This window comes from Taurulus bubalis (assembly GCF_910589615.1).
Source record: "Taurulus bubalis genome assembly, chromosome: 12".
In the NCBI taxonomy this organism is placed as follows: Eukaryota; Metazoa; Chordata; class Actinopteri; order Perciformes; family Cottidae; genus Taurulus; species Taurulus bubalis.
Window position 1 is genome coordinate 8,968,913 of NC_136600.1, and position 15,470 is coordinate 8,984,382.

The 15,470-nt window shown below is 39.8% G+C and overlaps 2 protein-coding genes across 2 annotated transcripts; one reads left to right on the forward strand and one right to left on the reverse strand.

Annotated features, from left to right (window-relative positions):
* Window positions 1-2,228: 2,228 nt before the first annotated feature.
* On the reverse strand, window positions 2,229-5,696 carry eaf1 (ELL associated factor 1). Its single transcript, XM_079227076.1, has 6 exons — window positions 5,566-5,696; window positions 4,492-4,586; window positions 4,237-4,373; window positions 3,781-3,953; window positions 3,335-3,559; window positions 2,229-2,608 (listed from the first exon to the last, which is right to left on the reverse strand). Exons 1-6 carry the CDS (start codon window positions 5,666-5,668, stop codon window positions 2,559-2,561), a joined length of 783 nt encoding a protein of 260 aa, XP_079083202.1. The 5' UTR covers window positions 5,669-5,696; the 3' UTR covers window positions 2,229-2,558.
* Window positions 5,697-6,354: 658 nt separating this feature from the next.
* On the forward strand, window positions 6,355-8,875 carry mettl6 (methyltransferase 6, methylcytidine; the record flags this gene model as incomplete). The annotated part of the gene is made up of 5 exons (XM_079227988.1): window positions 6,355-6,555; window positions 6,895-7,029; window positions 7,241-7,411; window positions 7,625-7,766; window positions 8,179-8,875. 5 exons carry the CDS (start codon window positions 6,355-6,357, stop codon window positions 8,331-8,333), a joined length of 804 nt encoding a protein of 267 aa, XP_079084114.1. The 3' UTR covers window positions 8,334-8,875.
* Window positions 8,876-15,470: the final 6,595 nt, after the last annotated feature.

A 15,470-nucleotide genomic window follows, 5' to 3' on the forward strand; every position in this document is an offset into this window, starting at 1 on the left:
CATCAAAGGATCAATATAGATCAAAATCTTTGAACCAGAGATATAAGATTGGCTCAACATTTACATCCTGTCAAAGTTGAGTTCAATGGATTTTCAGTAAATTACATTATTCTGTGCTGAATAAGAGAAACAAGTCTTTCTTAATGTATTTATATTTATTGGTGGTGAGGTCTGTTCTGTAGAACACTTCCCTCATTTCCCTCTTTACTGAAAATAAACAACTTTATTTCCCGTATTTTATTCTACTGTTACAGTTCATCTATTTAAAAAAAGGTTAGCATGTCTATATTCGTTGCATACATTCACAATGTCCCCCCCTCTGAGGTTAATACAAACAAAACATTGTATCAACATACTGTACACAAATTTATGGCCCTACAGCAGGATTACTGTTCGTAATAACTTACATTCAGATGATTTAGTTGACACAGAAAAGCAAACACAGACACAACAACTCCTCTCATTTCAGTCTTAGCACTTATTCGGTATATTTTTTAAGTACTATAAATTGTCTCTTATTCCAAATGTGCAACGGTTGTGGGCAGCATCAATGTTCTGTCAGCATGTACTTCTAACTACCCCTCTGGAAATGTTTCTGTGGCGCTACTAGCGCCAGACATTGTTTGCAACGGTCCTTAACTTAAACATGTACAATGGACATTAAAGTTATATGCGTGCTTCTAATAAGCCAAATACTTAATACATATATTGAATGACTTTTAATCTCCCACTTAATATTATTCACTACCTTAACCCCTTAATCATTAAGGACTTCCACAGATCACTGCCAGCACCGAGCTAGCCATTCTGTCCATTCATTCACTGCCCCCTAGTGGCTTAGAACAAGAACCACAACATGTAGCTTTAACCCTCTTTAAATTGATGAACATCTTTTAACCTTGGGGTCAATTTGACCCCAGCAATTTAAACCTCCAGAAAATGATTATAATTCAAATAGTTTCCCAAGTTTATGTGTCAGGTATTTTATGTGTTGTTTGTTGACGACCTAAATAGCCCTTTTAAGAGCCCCCTCTCTTTGATACGTCCGTTCGCAACTATGGTGAAATATGCAGACCACCGTAAAATCTCACTGATTGGTAAGAGATATATTTTTGGTGTTTTAATGGCTTTATATTATTTGTAAGTACATATTTTTGTTATCTATAATATTTGGAATGGAAAACAATTTCTGTTATCAAGAATAGTAACATTTATTATGTTCGGGGTCAATTTGACATCAGGGAAAACAAACACAATTGCAAACATTTTGAACGATTTTATAGATCATTTGAGGGTAATTGCTGAACCCACTTGTCCCATAGTGCTGTGAGTTTGTCACGCTCTCGTCGGCCCGGCATTGTTTCTGTCATCAAAGCGAATGACACGGGAGAAAACATGGAATGTGTTTAGAGACATGATTCCCCTTCCAGTGTCAGCAGCCCAAAGGCGATCAATCATTTTGATGACATTAGCAGCACTAAGTCGACCCTGTTGTTCAAGTTGGGAGACGGGCCATAATAACTTTCCATTTTTGGAAGGTAGTGTGTTTTCTGGTGGTTGAGAGACAACAGGAGGGTCAACACCGAGGGTCTCATTCTCATCAGAGGAGGATGCCTCATAATCAGGGTCCTCATCCTCTGTCTCAGACACATTCTCCTCTCTGTCACTTTCATGGTCAAAGAGATGTGACAACATCTCATTGACAGAAAAACTCAACTGAAGTCATTTTCAGTTGAGAGCAGAAAGAAAGAGCACACAGCGCACCAAGAGAAAAGGTTTAGAAGGCTGCTGTGCAAACTTTGACATGTTTGCGCCACCCCCATGTCATGTGAACTACAGCTATGTAGTTTATTTGTTTATAAAATTGCATGTTATAGTAACTATATAACTACATTGTAGATATTGTGGCTGTAGATGCCAGAAATACAATTACAATTTCCAATGATGTTACCTCACTAAACGGCTTAACCTGAAAGCAGGGGCCCCAAACTTATATTTATATATATATATATATATATATTTGTTGCTCAGGCTGCACAGATCATTTAGCTGTCAAACTGATTAAAACAAACGACAACGCGAAGAAGCTTCCTGCTATCGGCCACAGAGTGATATTTCACAAAGACAATCTTTTCCTTTTCTTCCCGTAAAAGACGAAACCAAACAAGAACAGATGAAACAAGTTGATAAAACTAGCTGCTCTAAGTACAGAAAATATGTATGTGCACTCTAATATATATATAATCTTCCCAAACCTATCAAGTAAAAGGTTCTTCTTTTTCTTCTTCTAAAGTCTTGCTATACAAAAACAAAATATACATCTAATCAAAAATACACTCTTAAAGTTCCAGGCTGGCCAGCTTCAAGGAGATACTCAAAATAATAAAATAAAAAACAGTCAGAACAAGACTGGGGTCTTGATCAGCAATCAGAGCAAAGGAACCAGGGAACCAGGAGGAGGAACGAGGAAGAGGAGGTGTGTGGCGAGAGAGAGAGAGAGAGAGAGAAGAGAGAGAGAGAGAGAGAGAGAGAGAGAGAGAGAGAGAGAGAGAGAGAGATCAGTCGTCATCGCTGTCGCTGCCCGACTCGCTGAGCTGAAGGTCATTTCCTGCGAAGACAAGAACCTTGTTTACTGACGAGTTTATTCAAATACTGAAGTTGAACTATGATGTCCATCTCCAGCCTAAGCAGCGTTCGTGTGCGTTTACACGTAAACAACAACAACAACAACAACTTGTACATGTTCATACAGGAAGGACTCCCTCTCTTCAGGGCAACAGGGTTCTAATTATAATGAACAGATATTATCATGAAACATCCTCAGTTCATTACTGAAATTAAGACATTGCTTTATTTGTATTACAAGTTTTCTGAAATATTATGTTTAATTATGCAAATGCAGCTTTATCTTATTCAACATGTTCTTATTTTTATACATTTACAAGAACATAAATGTAAACATTATATAAAACCAGGTTCAACATTCTAGATTTCTGGATCAGAGTCTGAGAACAAACTCATTTAGAGAAGACAACCTTTAAAGAGATGTTTTGTTAAAATACACACATTTTGATTATTTATTGTATTACAAGTTTTGTAAGATGTTTAAATATGCAAATGAGGAATTATCTAATGGCAACTTTAGGTGAATTTAGGAGAAACTTACAGACGCAAACAGACAAAGTAGTAAAATATGTATTTTGGATGTTTTCTTTCATTTAGTCTGAAAGAAAACTGAAAGTTATGGAAGAAAAATAGAACAGAATCTCACATTTAACCACAGCATGAAAAACAACGTTTAGCTTTGCGTCTAAAGAATATCAGCGATACTCACGGAGTGTGTTCATCAGCTGGTTGTTGCCCGGCGGCCGCTCGGGGCCTCCGTTAAACGCGGGCTGGCGGTTGGGTGAGGTCTGGCTGAGCGGTCGCGGGGCGGCATCATGCTCGCCGCCGCCGTCGCTGCTGCTGTCGTCGCCGCTCCCCGAGGCGCTGCCCGAGTCCGAGGAGCTGCTGCCGCTGCTGCTCATCTGCTCAATCACCTCCACCTCCGCTCGCAGCTCTGCCAACGGCAACGTTCACAATGACCATACATTCATGTTTATATTGTAAAAAACACTGTTGTAACTGTACGGGAGATATAATAGTTATTGTTATATCGTTATTCATGTTTATATAGAGCTTATAAATGCTAAACAGTGGTTTTAAAGTACAGTATTATCTAAAAAACTATATATTATGTTGTGATTATGTTGGGTTATGTCTGCGGCTGGACCTCCGTACCTCTCTTGATGTCATCGAGCTGTGGCTCTGGCGAGGGGTTGTCCTTCGAAGGAGACGGGGAGGTCTTGACCCCGGCCCCGGGCTTGGTGGGGGCCCGGAACTGAGAGCTGGGCTGGCTGGACCGAACCGACTGCTGCTCGATCCGTGCCTGGATCTTACTGCTGCCCTCCGCCCTGAAACGCACACACACACACACACACACACACACACACACACACACACACACACACACACACACACACACACACACACACACACACACACACACACACACACACACTGTTAGTCCTCTCTGAACTTCAGCAGATCTCTCTGGATCCAAACTGCAGGAATATCTTTTGAGTGATCTGTAATCTGTGTTGTAGTTACAATCGATATCCAGAAGGTAGAGCCAAAGAAATCAAACGAAATACACAGACGATGTAAAATTATTTTCCCAGATCTTTGATCTCTCACCTGGTTTTCTTGACTTGGATGCTGCTGCTCAGCTTCTCTAGCACAAACTCCCCAGTGTCGTGGTTAATGATGAGCACGCAGTCCTTCTGGTACGGCCGCTTGTTTCCCTTGAACACCGTCATGGGCGGCGTGGAGCCCTGGAGGAACAACACAGCATCGCAGTTAAAGAATCGGTGAAATAGTTGAAGTGTTGGGTGAATTTGTAACCAAGGGAAGAAAATAAAAAACAACAGAACAAGAGAGAGAGAGTCTCACCGGAATGTGAGGTAATGTGATGGTAACTTCCTCTCCTTTCCCGACTTGCAGCTCTCCCTCGCAGCTTGTGTCGATAGATGCTGGTTTGAAGTCATCTGGAAACAAAGCACACAGACGTAAATCTTTAACTTAATATATATATATATATATATATATATATATATATATATATATATATATATATATATATATATATATATATATATATATATATATATATTATTGTAGAGCTTAAGATGTCCGACCGTGTGTATGCAATGTAGAACTTGATTTTAAAGCTTATATTGACATCTGACAGTTTTCAAAAACTTTTGATTATAATGATTATCTCTATGATTCTACTTCTTTACATAAACAAACAACATAAATAAACATGTTTGATAAGAAACTCAAGTAGCAAAATAAACTCTAAAGGAGGAGACTGCGTAAATGCATGACAGAATCTTAATGATCTCAAACATGTTGGCCGTATAAGACAACATTGGCCCTTTACTGCAACGCGACTGCACAATAATTGTTCAGTGTGCAGAGCTCGTGAATTAATAATGTAATCACAGCCTTATGAGTTGCAGCAAGCTCAAGAGCTTTCTTAACTTTGTGTAACAATGAAACTAACTCACACGCAACGTAATACTTGCAGCTAATTATTGTTATTCATGCATCCTTCTCCAGAAAAAGACACGAACACAACCACAAGAGTTTAAAACAGGTACAAGCAGTAAGGGAATACAAAAAATGCCAGGACGCAATATATGTGTGTCCTTAACCTGCAGTAAAGTCGCTTCAGCCCTTTCTTCTCCTCCCTAGTAGTATTATGACTAAAACATGCACTGATAATAAGGAGAGTTTTGCCTAATCCATAATTTAAGTGTCTAAAAAAAAAACTTATTCCAGTGAACCAGTGGGTGTAACGATATTCTCTATGCAAATGAGAAAATTTAACGCGACCACATAATTGGCTGCGTTACGTAAGAGGGCAGCCTCCCCGTCCATATGGGCGAGCTAATCCCTGCACAGCACATACATAAATAATATGTATTTTTTTTTTTGTTTTTTTTTCTATGCCACACTCACATCTGATTGTGTGAAAGGAAGATTTTGGCCTCTTCTCGAAGCTTTCTCCGAGCTTCAAAACATGCTCCTCTTTGTCCAGCAGCGGATTCGTACTCCCGTTCATGACTCGGTTTGTTTTGGAGGGGGGAAAAATAAAAAAAATGTGGAAAAGATTCACATTTGTGTTCAAATATCCCGCAGAACCGATCGACGTCTGGAAATCTCAGAAGGAGGGTTTATAATAATGAGACAAAGTTAGCCCACGGTGGCTACACGTTATCAAAACATCCCTTTCGTCACTCGGCACGCCTTTTCCGCTTTTGGTCCGGCTATCAAATGTTTCCGACCAAACCGTAAAGTTAAGAGTTTCTAGGTTTTTCATGAAATATATATATATACATATAAATAAAAATAAATGTTGACACATTAATAATATGTGAAGTTATGTAATTGCTTGATAATGTGCGTAAGAGTTGTGTTCGGTAGAAAACGAGCGGAACGCCGCCTGGAAGCAAAAGGTATCAAATTATGAATGCTACACGGAAGGATTTAACTGACGGACAAGATGGACGTCAACTGTGGAAAAGTTCAACGAGTCGTACGATTTTTTTTAAACTAAATTGATTTTAGTACACTTATCATCAAAATAACTTAACTAAAATACAACATTTGTGTTTTCGACGAATTAATGATTAAATAATAACGTTACTGGTGAATACAAAGTGGCGGAAGCTTTCTAAAAGTACCATGTCGAAAAACGAATGTTTTGCGGGGGATATTGAAACAACAACTCCTGAAGAAGAAGACGGAATGTCCCCACGTGTTTTGTCCCAGGAGGAGCTGGATAGACTCAGCGGGGAGCGGGCGCTTGTGTCCGACTTCAAACTGATGAAGTTGGAGAAAGAAGCTCAGAAAAACTGGGACTTGTTCTACAAAAGAAACACGACGAACTTCTTCAAGGACAGACACTGGACCACCAGAGAATTTGAGGAGCTCAAGGCACGCAGAGAGGTGAGGAGGAACATTCATTTGGTACATTAACATTAGAAAACCATGTCATCTCGTCAGACTTCATTTAGCGAGACAAACTTGATAGAACATAATATGAGACATTTTAAAATCTTCAGAGGTTCCAGATGGTTTCGGACAAATCCATCAGTCTGCAATTTAGTTATTGACATTTACAACACACACTAGTGAACGTTTTACTGAAGAAAGGTGTGGGAATTTGGGCAAACATTTTCAGTTTCCGCCAGTCTTTACTTCTTTGCCTGGAGCTGTGCAGGATTCAAACATGGACAAAGTGCTTAACTGACATCTGTGGCCATCTTTGTGTTGCCTGGTTTGCAGTCTAAGTCCCAGAGGCTGGTGCTGCTGGAGGCTGGCTGCGGTGTGGGGAACTGCATCTTCCCTCTGCTGGAGGACGACCTCCACATCTTTGCTTACGCCTGTGACTTCTCACCGCGAGCTGTTGAATTTGTGAAAGTAAGACACAAATCTATATCTAATATGTGCGGATCATCTTTCTCTATTATTACTTCTGTAGGTAAGCTGAGCTCCAGGCTTTTTGCTAGTGAGACACTCAACATGGCACGTTTACATTTAAGCTGACGTACAGTCTTACACATAATGACACAATACCTTCATCCTTCATAATGATACAAATACAACCCCTTTATTCGCCTTCTGTTGACAGCAAAACCCTCTGTACTGCCCTGAGCGCTGCTCTGCCTTCCAGTGTGACTTAACTAAAGATGATCTGCGGGAAAATGTGTCGGAGGGCAGCGTGGACGTCGCCACTATGATCTTTGTCCTGTCGGCCATCCACCCTGACAAGATGAAGCTGGCTTTGCAGAACATCAGCAGGGTGACAGACAGTTTTATTCTCTCTTAAATACACATTAATATACACACACTCTTAGTAAACACACAGTAGTATGTGTATAAATACACAGTACAAAGATTGATTGAAATTTGTTATTTTCAATGTGTCTGATGGTAGCTTCCCATCTAGTTTTTGGTGGCCCAAATACAAGCTGGTTCAAACGGTGTAATGTTATGATGTATTTGTGGCTTTAAGGTGCTGAAGCCCGGCGGCATCGTCCTGTTCAGGGACTACGGCCTGTACGACTATGCCATGTTCCGATTTAAAGCTGGCAGCAAGCTGGGGGAGAACTTCTACGTGCGCCAAGACGGAACCCGATCCTACTTCTTCTCTAAAGGTCAGGAAACGACTTCCAGAAAGTAAATTATATGTTTGTGTGTCTCATTGAGACTGATGGTTAGGTGGGTAGATAGATAGATGGATAGTTAGATATTTTAACTTTACAGTGCCATAGATCCCTTTAACATATTTATTTTGCTCATCAACAAATACAGCTAAATCATTTATCCACTACTGTAAATATTGTTTGAGGTCAAAACTTGAAACATAACTGTGCGATAAACAGAAAAATGCTTTTTGTTGGCTGCCTCAATGACAATAGTATAATTGAATTACAAAGCTGTTTGTACATGGGGCAGGACACAGGGACGTTTCCTGGCCTTTTCCGACTCTTCTTTTCCGACTCTTCGCCATCCTTCTGTTTCCTCCTCCTGAAGCCTCGACCCACTCCTCTTTTTCTCTGCTTTCAGAGCTCCTGGCCGAGCTGTTTGCACACGCCGGCCTCCAGTCGGTTTCTAACGACTACGTCCTGAGGGAGACAATCAACAAGAAGGAGGGGCTTTGTGTTCCCAGAGTGTTTCTGCAGAGCAAGTTCACTAAGCCCGGCCAATCGGAGAGCTCCTGATGTTACTTGGACGGTGGCTGTCACCTCATTAATCTTGTGGACAAACATCTCCTGGTTGACGGCAAAAGAAAACACTATATTTCTTGTGTTGGCCGCCTAAACATTCCTGTGATGGCCGACACGCTGCTGTCTGTGGATCTTTCAAACCACGAGGGAGATCCAGGTTGAGCAGGAATATTAATAATGCCCTTATCTCACTAATCTACGGATAAAGACAGTGCCTTCACTGGGACTCTCAGCTGTGGAAACGTGTATAACTACGTGAAGCTGAAGCACAAAAATATCAACAGGAGCATGATCGGTCAGCAGAGCCCTCAGCCGGATAAAGAGTGAACCTCAGTGAGCGGGGTTTAGTGGTTCAGGTCAGGTTCAACTTCTTAGCATCACCGGGAGAAGTTCTCTGTGAGCCTTCAAACGTTTTCCTCATGAGAGCCAACTGGTATTTATTATATAGTTTTCTCTCCTTACTTCCCCCTGACGTTAAGTTACAGGGATCATTTTGGAGGAGGTGAGTTCATTTTGTGTTAATTAATTTGAATGTTTTTCCACATCTTTCTGTCTAGATAAATACAAAAAAAATGTAGAAAGTATTCAACTCCATTGTGTCATTTCACACGTTTTGCAAACCACAGAAGCCGATAACAATCACACACCAACACCGTGACTTGCTCAAAATAAACTGTAGGTGGTTTCCATGTGTCTTAAAACCATCAAATGGTTGTCAGATCTAATCTCCCGCTCATCCTCTTCCTTGACAAAACGTAAACTATTTTATATCAATAATGATTAGAAGAGCTCAGGCTTCTACGATGAATAGCCTATGATATACATTTTATTCCAGCAGGTTCTCTCGATCAGAGGTTTAAACAATGGATTCCATATGGAATAACAGCAATATGCACAGTAATTAAAGATGGAAGTGTTGAAGAGTTTCCAGGAGTTGAAAGACAAATACTCACAAAATAACCAGGACCACTTCAGATATCTACAATTAAGGGACTTTTGGGAAAATGGGATAATTAGAACCATAATAGGAGCTTACAACTCAAAGGAATATGACACACCTAAGGGGCCGATCACACCGGATGCGACTTTTAAAAATACAGTCGCCTCTAAAACGCCTTTGGAGCGGGCCTGCATGTGCAACCAGGCGATACACACTGACATTGATGAGCTGTGCGACTCCGCGCAAAGCCGTTAAAAGTTGAGAATATTTCAACTTTTAAGCGCGCTAGAAAAACGCGTCTGGTGTGATCGCCCCCTAAGTCCTGTATGTTTCTCTACTTTGGTAATATGACAACAGATACTGTGTTAAGGGAAGACAGATATCTGCTGAAAATTCTGCTAGCAGCTAGTAAAAAGGCTATTACAAAGAGATGGCACACAATAGAACCATCATCACAAGATGGATGGTTGAAAATTGTGAGTGAAATATATGAGATGGAACTGTTAAATGCGCTGTTGGGAAGGCAGTGCAGTGAATCATCAATAGGCTCGTTCGTTAGAGCTGCGCCTCGCCTGGAATCCAGACGAGAGCAGGCGGCCGCAGCAGGAGGCGTTGACAAAAAAATTGCAATCAAGTCGGACAGTTGTCAGCTGCCTTCAAAGTATACACAGGAAGTCACAGAAAAAGGTACTTCCTGTTAGTTCCGAACTTTTGTTTACTTGTAGTTTACAGATCACGTTTGGATTTATTATATGTGTTTATAAGTATATATATATATTTATGCAGAAATGACTGTGTAGCTGCATCCTTTGGTATTTTTATGTCTGCCTGTGAAATACATTACTAGTAGTTTTGATATGTGTTATGAAAATACAATTTTGTATTAACCACACAAGATATGTTTTTAGATTAAACATGAGACGAATAGTCAACAATCCAGTGTTAAGTATTACCACTACACATAAAATAAGGATTTTCTACAACACGTGGTGTTTGCTGTCAGATCTAAGAGCCAATCAGCTCTCTGATGTGGCGAGAGCCAGGCGTTTCCCATCATGCACTGGGCCAAGCAGTCGTTTGAGAGCAGGCTCGTTCGAGATGAGCCAGTTCTGCGCAGAATCGATCGGCGGTGATCGGCGCGCAATGCATGCCGGTTAGATTTGTGTCCGACTTGGTCCCGACTTGCTCTGACGTCATGCACACATGGTCAACGATACTCTCACGAGACTAAGCCGACCGTCGATTTCAGAGGCAGGCGCTGCAGTGTCTCTCCCTCGACTGCTTGGCCCAGTGCATGATGGGAAACGCCTGGCTCGTGCCACATCAGAGAGCTGATTGGCTCTTAGATCTGACAGCAAACACCACATGTTGTAGAAAATTCTTATTTTATGTGTAGTTGTAATACTTAACGCTGGATTATTGACTATTAGTCTCATGTTTGATCTAAAAACATTTATTGTGCGGTTGTTAATACGAAATCGTATTTATACAACACACATCAAAACTACTAGTAATGTATTTCACAGGCAGACATCAAAAGACCAAAGGATGCAGCTACACACTCATTTTTACATAAATATATATTTATAAACACATATAATAAATCCAAACGTGATCTGTAAACTACAAGTAAACAAAAGTTTGGAACTAACAGGAAGTACTATTTTCTGTGACTTCCTGCGTATACACAGCTGACAACTGTCCAACTTGATCGCAGTTTTTTGTCAACGCCTCCTGCTGCGGCCGCCTGCTCTCGTCTGGATTCCAGGCGAGGCGCAGCTCTAACGAACGAGCCTAGCAACTGCGGCGACTGACTCTGAAATCGACAGCCGGCTTGGTCTCGTGAGAGTATCGTTGACCACGTATGCATGACGTCAGAGCAAGTCGGGACCAAGTCGGACACAAATCTAACCGGCATGCATTGCGCGCCGATCGCCGCCGATTGATTCTGCGCAGAACTGGCTCATCTCGAACGAGCCTAATATGACCAGAAAGTGCTGCAGGCCGCCTGTCAGTAGGTGCATCCCAAGTCTCTTAATTGCATCCCCGTTTCCCTCACTTGCGTCTTTTCCTTGCGTTTGAATCCCTCCCACCAGGGATGTATGGAGAGATGCAAGGATCCTATGTGAAGCAATAGAAAGCATCCTGACTGGAAAAAAATTACAAACAGGCATGAGACGTGCACAATCCAGGACGTCATTGGTACCAATCTCCTGAGAGGAGCCTTTAAAAGAGCCCAAAACATGAAAAGACCACAACCTGTTCTCCCTGCGGCCGTTTGGAAAGAGATGCAGAAGGATCATCTGCAGACTTCTTTCCCCTGGCTCTGAGACTACTAAACTGCACCTCATCCTTCTCTCTTCTTATGTGGCATAAAGGGACCACAACTTAATTACCCTGTGCGGTAAAAGGACAATACACATAACCGTGAACCTTGAATAAAGACTTCAAAGAGAAAGGCCGCATCCTGTGCTGAACCCCCCCCCATTAAACCCACCAGTTCAAGCAGGTGACGGTTGTTGTAAATGTTAGTCGTTTTAATTCAGATATCTTAAAGGCCTTATGTACATGAATGAAAATAGAAATTGTCAAACAACTGAAAAAGGAAGTATTTTCTTTTTCACACTTTACTCCGCTTTTTAACAACCCTGTGGTGAGAACCGGCTGAGGCTCTGTGTCGAACACGCTCTCATATGACTTCGTTCTCTCTCTCTCTTTCTCTCTCTCTCTCTCTGACCTCTGGGGCCAATCTGTCGGCTGAAAAGCACAAATTGAGGAGAAAAAAAGAGCAATAAACTCAACGGTCAGTGAGATGATGAAAATACCTCTAGGCACAACTTAGAAATGCAATTTTAGATATTCCATTACAGTTTTGACCAAATTAACATGTTTAAAATGCATTTTATGTTATGAAAGCTTGATCTGCTTTACTTTGTAAAAAAACTAAACATGTACATTTAAAGCTAACAATTGTATTCGACATTCATATAAAATGTAAAAATAAAAAAAGCAACATAATTGATTTTGCACGTTGCAATATAATGCAATCTAACATGCATCGCTGAAATCATGAGGATACACGGTCTGGGAAAAGCATATATGTGTGCCGTAGATGTTGAGATGTCTTCTGAATGTGCACTTTACTTTCAACAAGGTTTCAAACCGGTGCACCGAGGCAGTTTCCTGTCCTGTGGTTTGTCTTCTTTACACCCTGCTCTAACCCGAAATGTCGAATCACATCTGCACGTTTTATTTTCGATGGTTACGGCAGACAGCAGGTCCACTACACTCTCAATATATAGTATACGCTTGCATGTTAATGATTTGCACAAAGAATAGAAGGCAGTTGGATAAGAGGACCAGATCTCGCTGAACGATCACAGTTAACACGCCAAGCAAAGACGGATTATCAACCCTGTTTGAAGTTTCAGACTTTGCGGCGTTGTGCGCTCCAGCTGTGGGGTTTTCAGCCGTCAAACAGTAGTGAGGAGGAAACTGAATGAGCGCAGATGCTCCGCATACAAACAAACTGCAGCATTCTTCATGCACATATTTTGTGATTGATAGTTGAAGTTGTTTCTACACTGGGCTCCTTTTTAGTTTCAACCTTTACCTTTATCAAAAGGCAGGGCTTTGTTCCCCAAAACAGACACTTCATATTATTATTATTATTATGACTTGCCCCGATGTAAATTAGTTGATCACAAAAACAGGAATGTCTGTTTTATGTTGCTAATTCAGAAAATTACGTTCCTGCCTTAACTGCTTTACATTCATGCAAAATCTCACACAAAAATCCAATAATCACAGAGCAATACAACCTAACATGGCAAAATCCTCTGATGGTCGATATATATTTTTAGGTTTCCAAATGTACATATCATATCACCCTCCCCTAATATATATATATATATATATATATATATATATATATATATATATATATATCCAGATTGGGATACATTCTCCAATAGTCAATTCCGTTCATCATTAGAAACAGTGTTGCTGTAAGAAAACTGTCTGCTTTAAGATCTATTTATGGTTCAGCAAGACTGAGTTATTAATATGAAATACACATTTTAGTATTCAGCAGAAAAGACAATTTGACGGCAATGTTAAATAAAATGACTACTACAGTTTGGGTGTTTATGCTAAGAAGTACAAACAAATGTTTTTGCTGGCGTCTTCACTTTCGTTTTTTTTTTCCAATGTATTCCCTTCACTTAAAATAGTCAAAATATGAGGGTTGTCTCGAGATGCTCTTGGAGATTATATCCCGGTGCAGCTCGACTCGTTGGAAGAGTTTAACCCTTTGTGAACGGAGCCGTCTCAGTCAGGTGATCATTCTGAAAGAGAGAGAGGGGGACAGAGCAGAGCAAGGGATCAGTGTACATCTTATCGCCTAGTTTCCTTCCACAGTATCCATTTAATAAAAATAATACAAGTTGCATAGGAGCAACGCAGAATGTAAACATGATTCACCGTCGGGAACATGAATATCTGTGCAACATTCAGATGTATCAGTCAGTACCACTCTGGTTCTCCTTCCTCCTCACAACAAAAGTAAGTAAAATACCTTCGACAGTGATGGAGATGTAATGTCCCATCACTCTCTCTCCGTTGTCACACTGCGCCTCGCATTGAAACAGGCCGTTGTCCTTCGGCGTCAGGTCGAGGATCTCCGTCACCACCTGTCTGCGCCTCATGCGGTCGTCCGTCTCATTCACCACGGTGAAGTACCTGCCGGGGTCAGTCAGCTCGGTGATCGGCGCGGAGAGGTGGTACCAGGCTACTCGCAGCAGTCCGCAGTGCTCAACGTCGTAAATTGCGTAGCAGGACAGTTTGACCGAAGAGCCTCCGGCAGCAGTGATGCTCCTCTGTGGGTAATTGACCTCTAAGGGGACTGCAGCACAAAGGAGAGTACTAACTATAAATATTTCATATTTAGTAAACATTCATTCTGGAGTTATCAACATTATTTTAAAACTTGTTTTGTTTATCATTTAAAGAAATTCCCTCAATGCGTTCCGAAGATATCGTGTTTACAGTGACCCTCACCTTTGACCTTTTAAACAACCAAACATTGAATGAGTTCATCCTTCGGTCGAGGTGGATTGTGCCAAATTTAAAGAAATGTCCTTTTTGAGAAATTCCTTTCACGAGAATGATAGGAACTGACAACCTCGAAAACTTGAAACTTGCTTTTGCTACATAGACAGACATACACACTTATAGACATAGACATGTACACATATACAGTACACAGACATACAGACATACATATACACAGACATAAACATCCATACATCTAAAAAAAAAAAGCATGTATGTATATATATATACATATGTATATATATATATATATATATATATATATATATATATGTATATATATATATATATATATATATACGTATATATATATATATATACATATATATATATGTACATATATGTATATGTACATATATATATATGTATATATATATATATATATATATATATATATATATGTATATATATATATATATATACATATATGTATATGTACATATATATATATATGTATATATATATATATATATATATATACATATATATATATGTATATATATACATATATATATATGTATATATATATATATATATATATATATATATATATATATATATATATATATATATATATATATATATATATATACACACACAGGTGCTGGTCATATGATTAGAATATCATCAAAAAGTTGATTTATTTCACTAATTCCATTCAATTCTAATTTTCTGAGATACTGAATTTGGGATTTTCCTTAGTTGTCAGTTATAATCATCAAAATTAAAAGAAATAAACATTTGAAATATATCAGTCTGTGTGTAATGAATGAATATAATATAATAGAAGTTTCACTTTTTGAATGGAATTAGTGAAATAAATCAACTTTTTGATGATATTCTAATTATATGACCAGCATCTGTATATACTGTATGTTTAATGAGTAACAACCTAAACTGGTTCACGTGAAACTGTATCTCAGAACGTCTTCTAAAAATAGCCAATGAAGTATCCAGCACCTCAAAAGAAAGAATGTGTCCATATATTTTTAAAAATAAGTCGTTTACTAACCATTGTCCTCCGGAGCCGACGCCGCACACAAAGCCACCAGCAGCAGCAGCGTAGGTCCAGCAAGCCG

Coding starts and splice junctions, on each gene's coding strand:
- eaf1 (XM_079227076.1), bottom strand. CDS start 5,668: ATGAACGGGAGTACGAATCCGCTGCTGGACAAAGAGGAGCATGTTTTG. Junction 4,374..4,491: donor TCACATTACCTCACATTCCG/GTGAGACTCTCT, acceptor TTGTTCCTCCAG/GGCTCCACGCCGCCCATGAC. Junction 2,609..3,334: donor CCAGCTGATGAACACACTCC/GTGAGTATCGCT, acceptor TTGTCTTCGCAG/GAAATGACCTTCAGCTCAGC.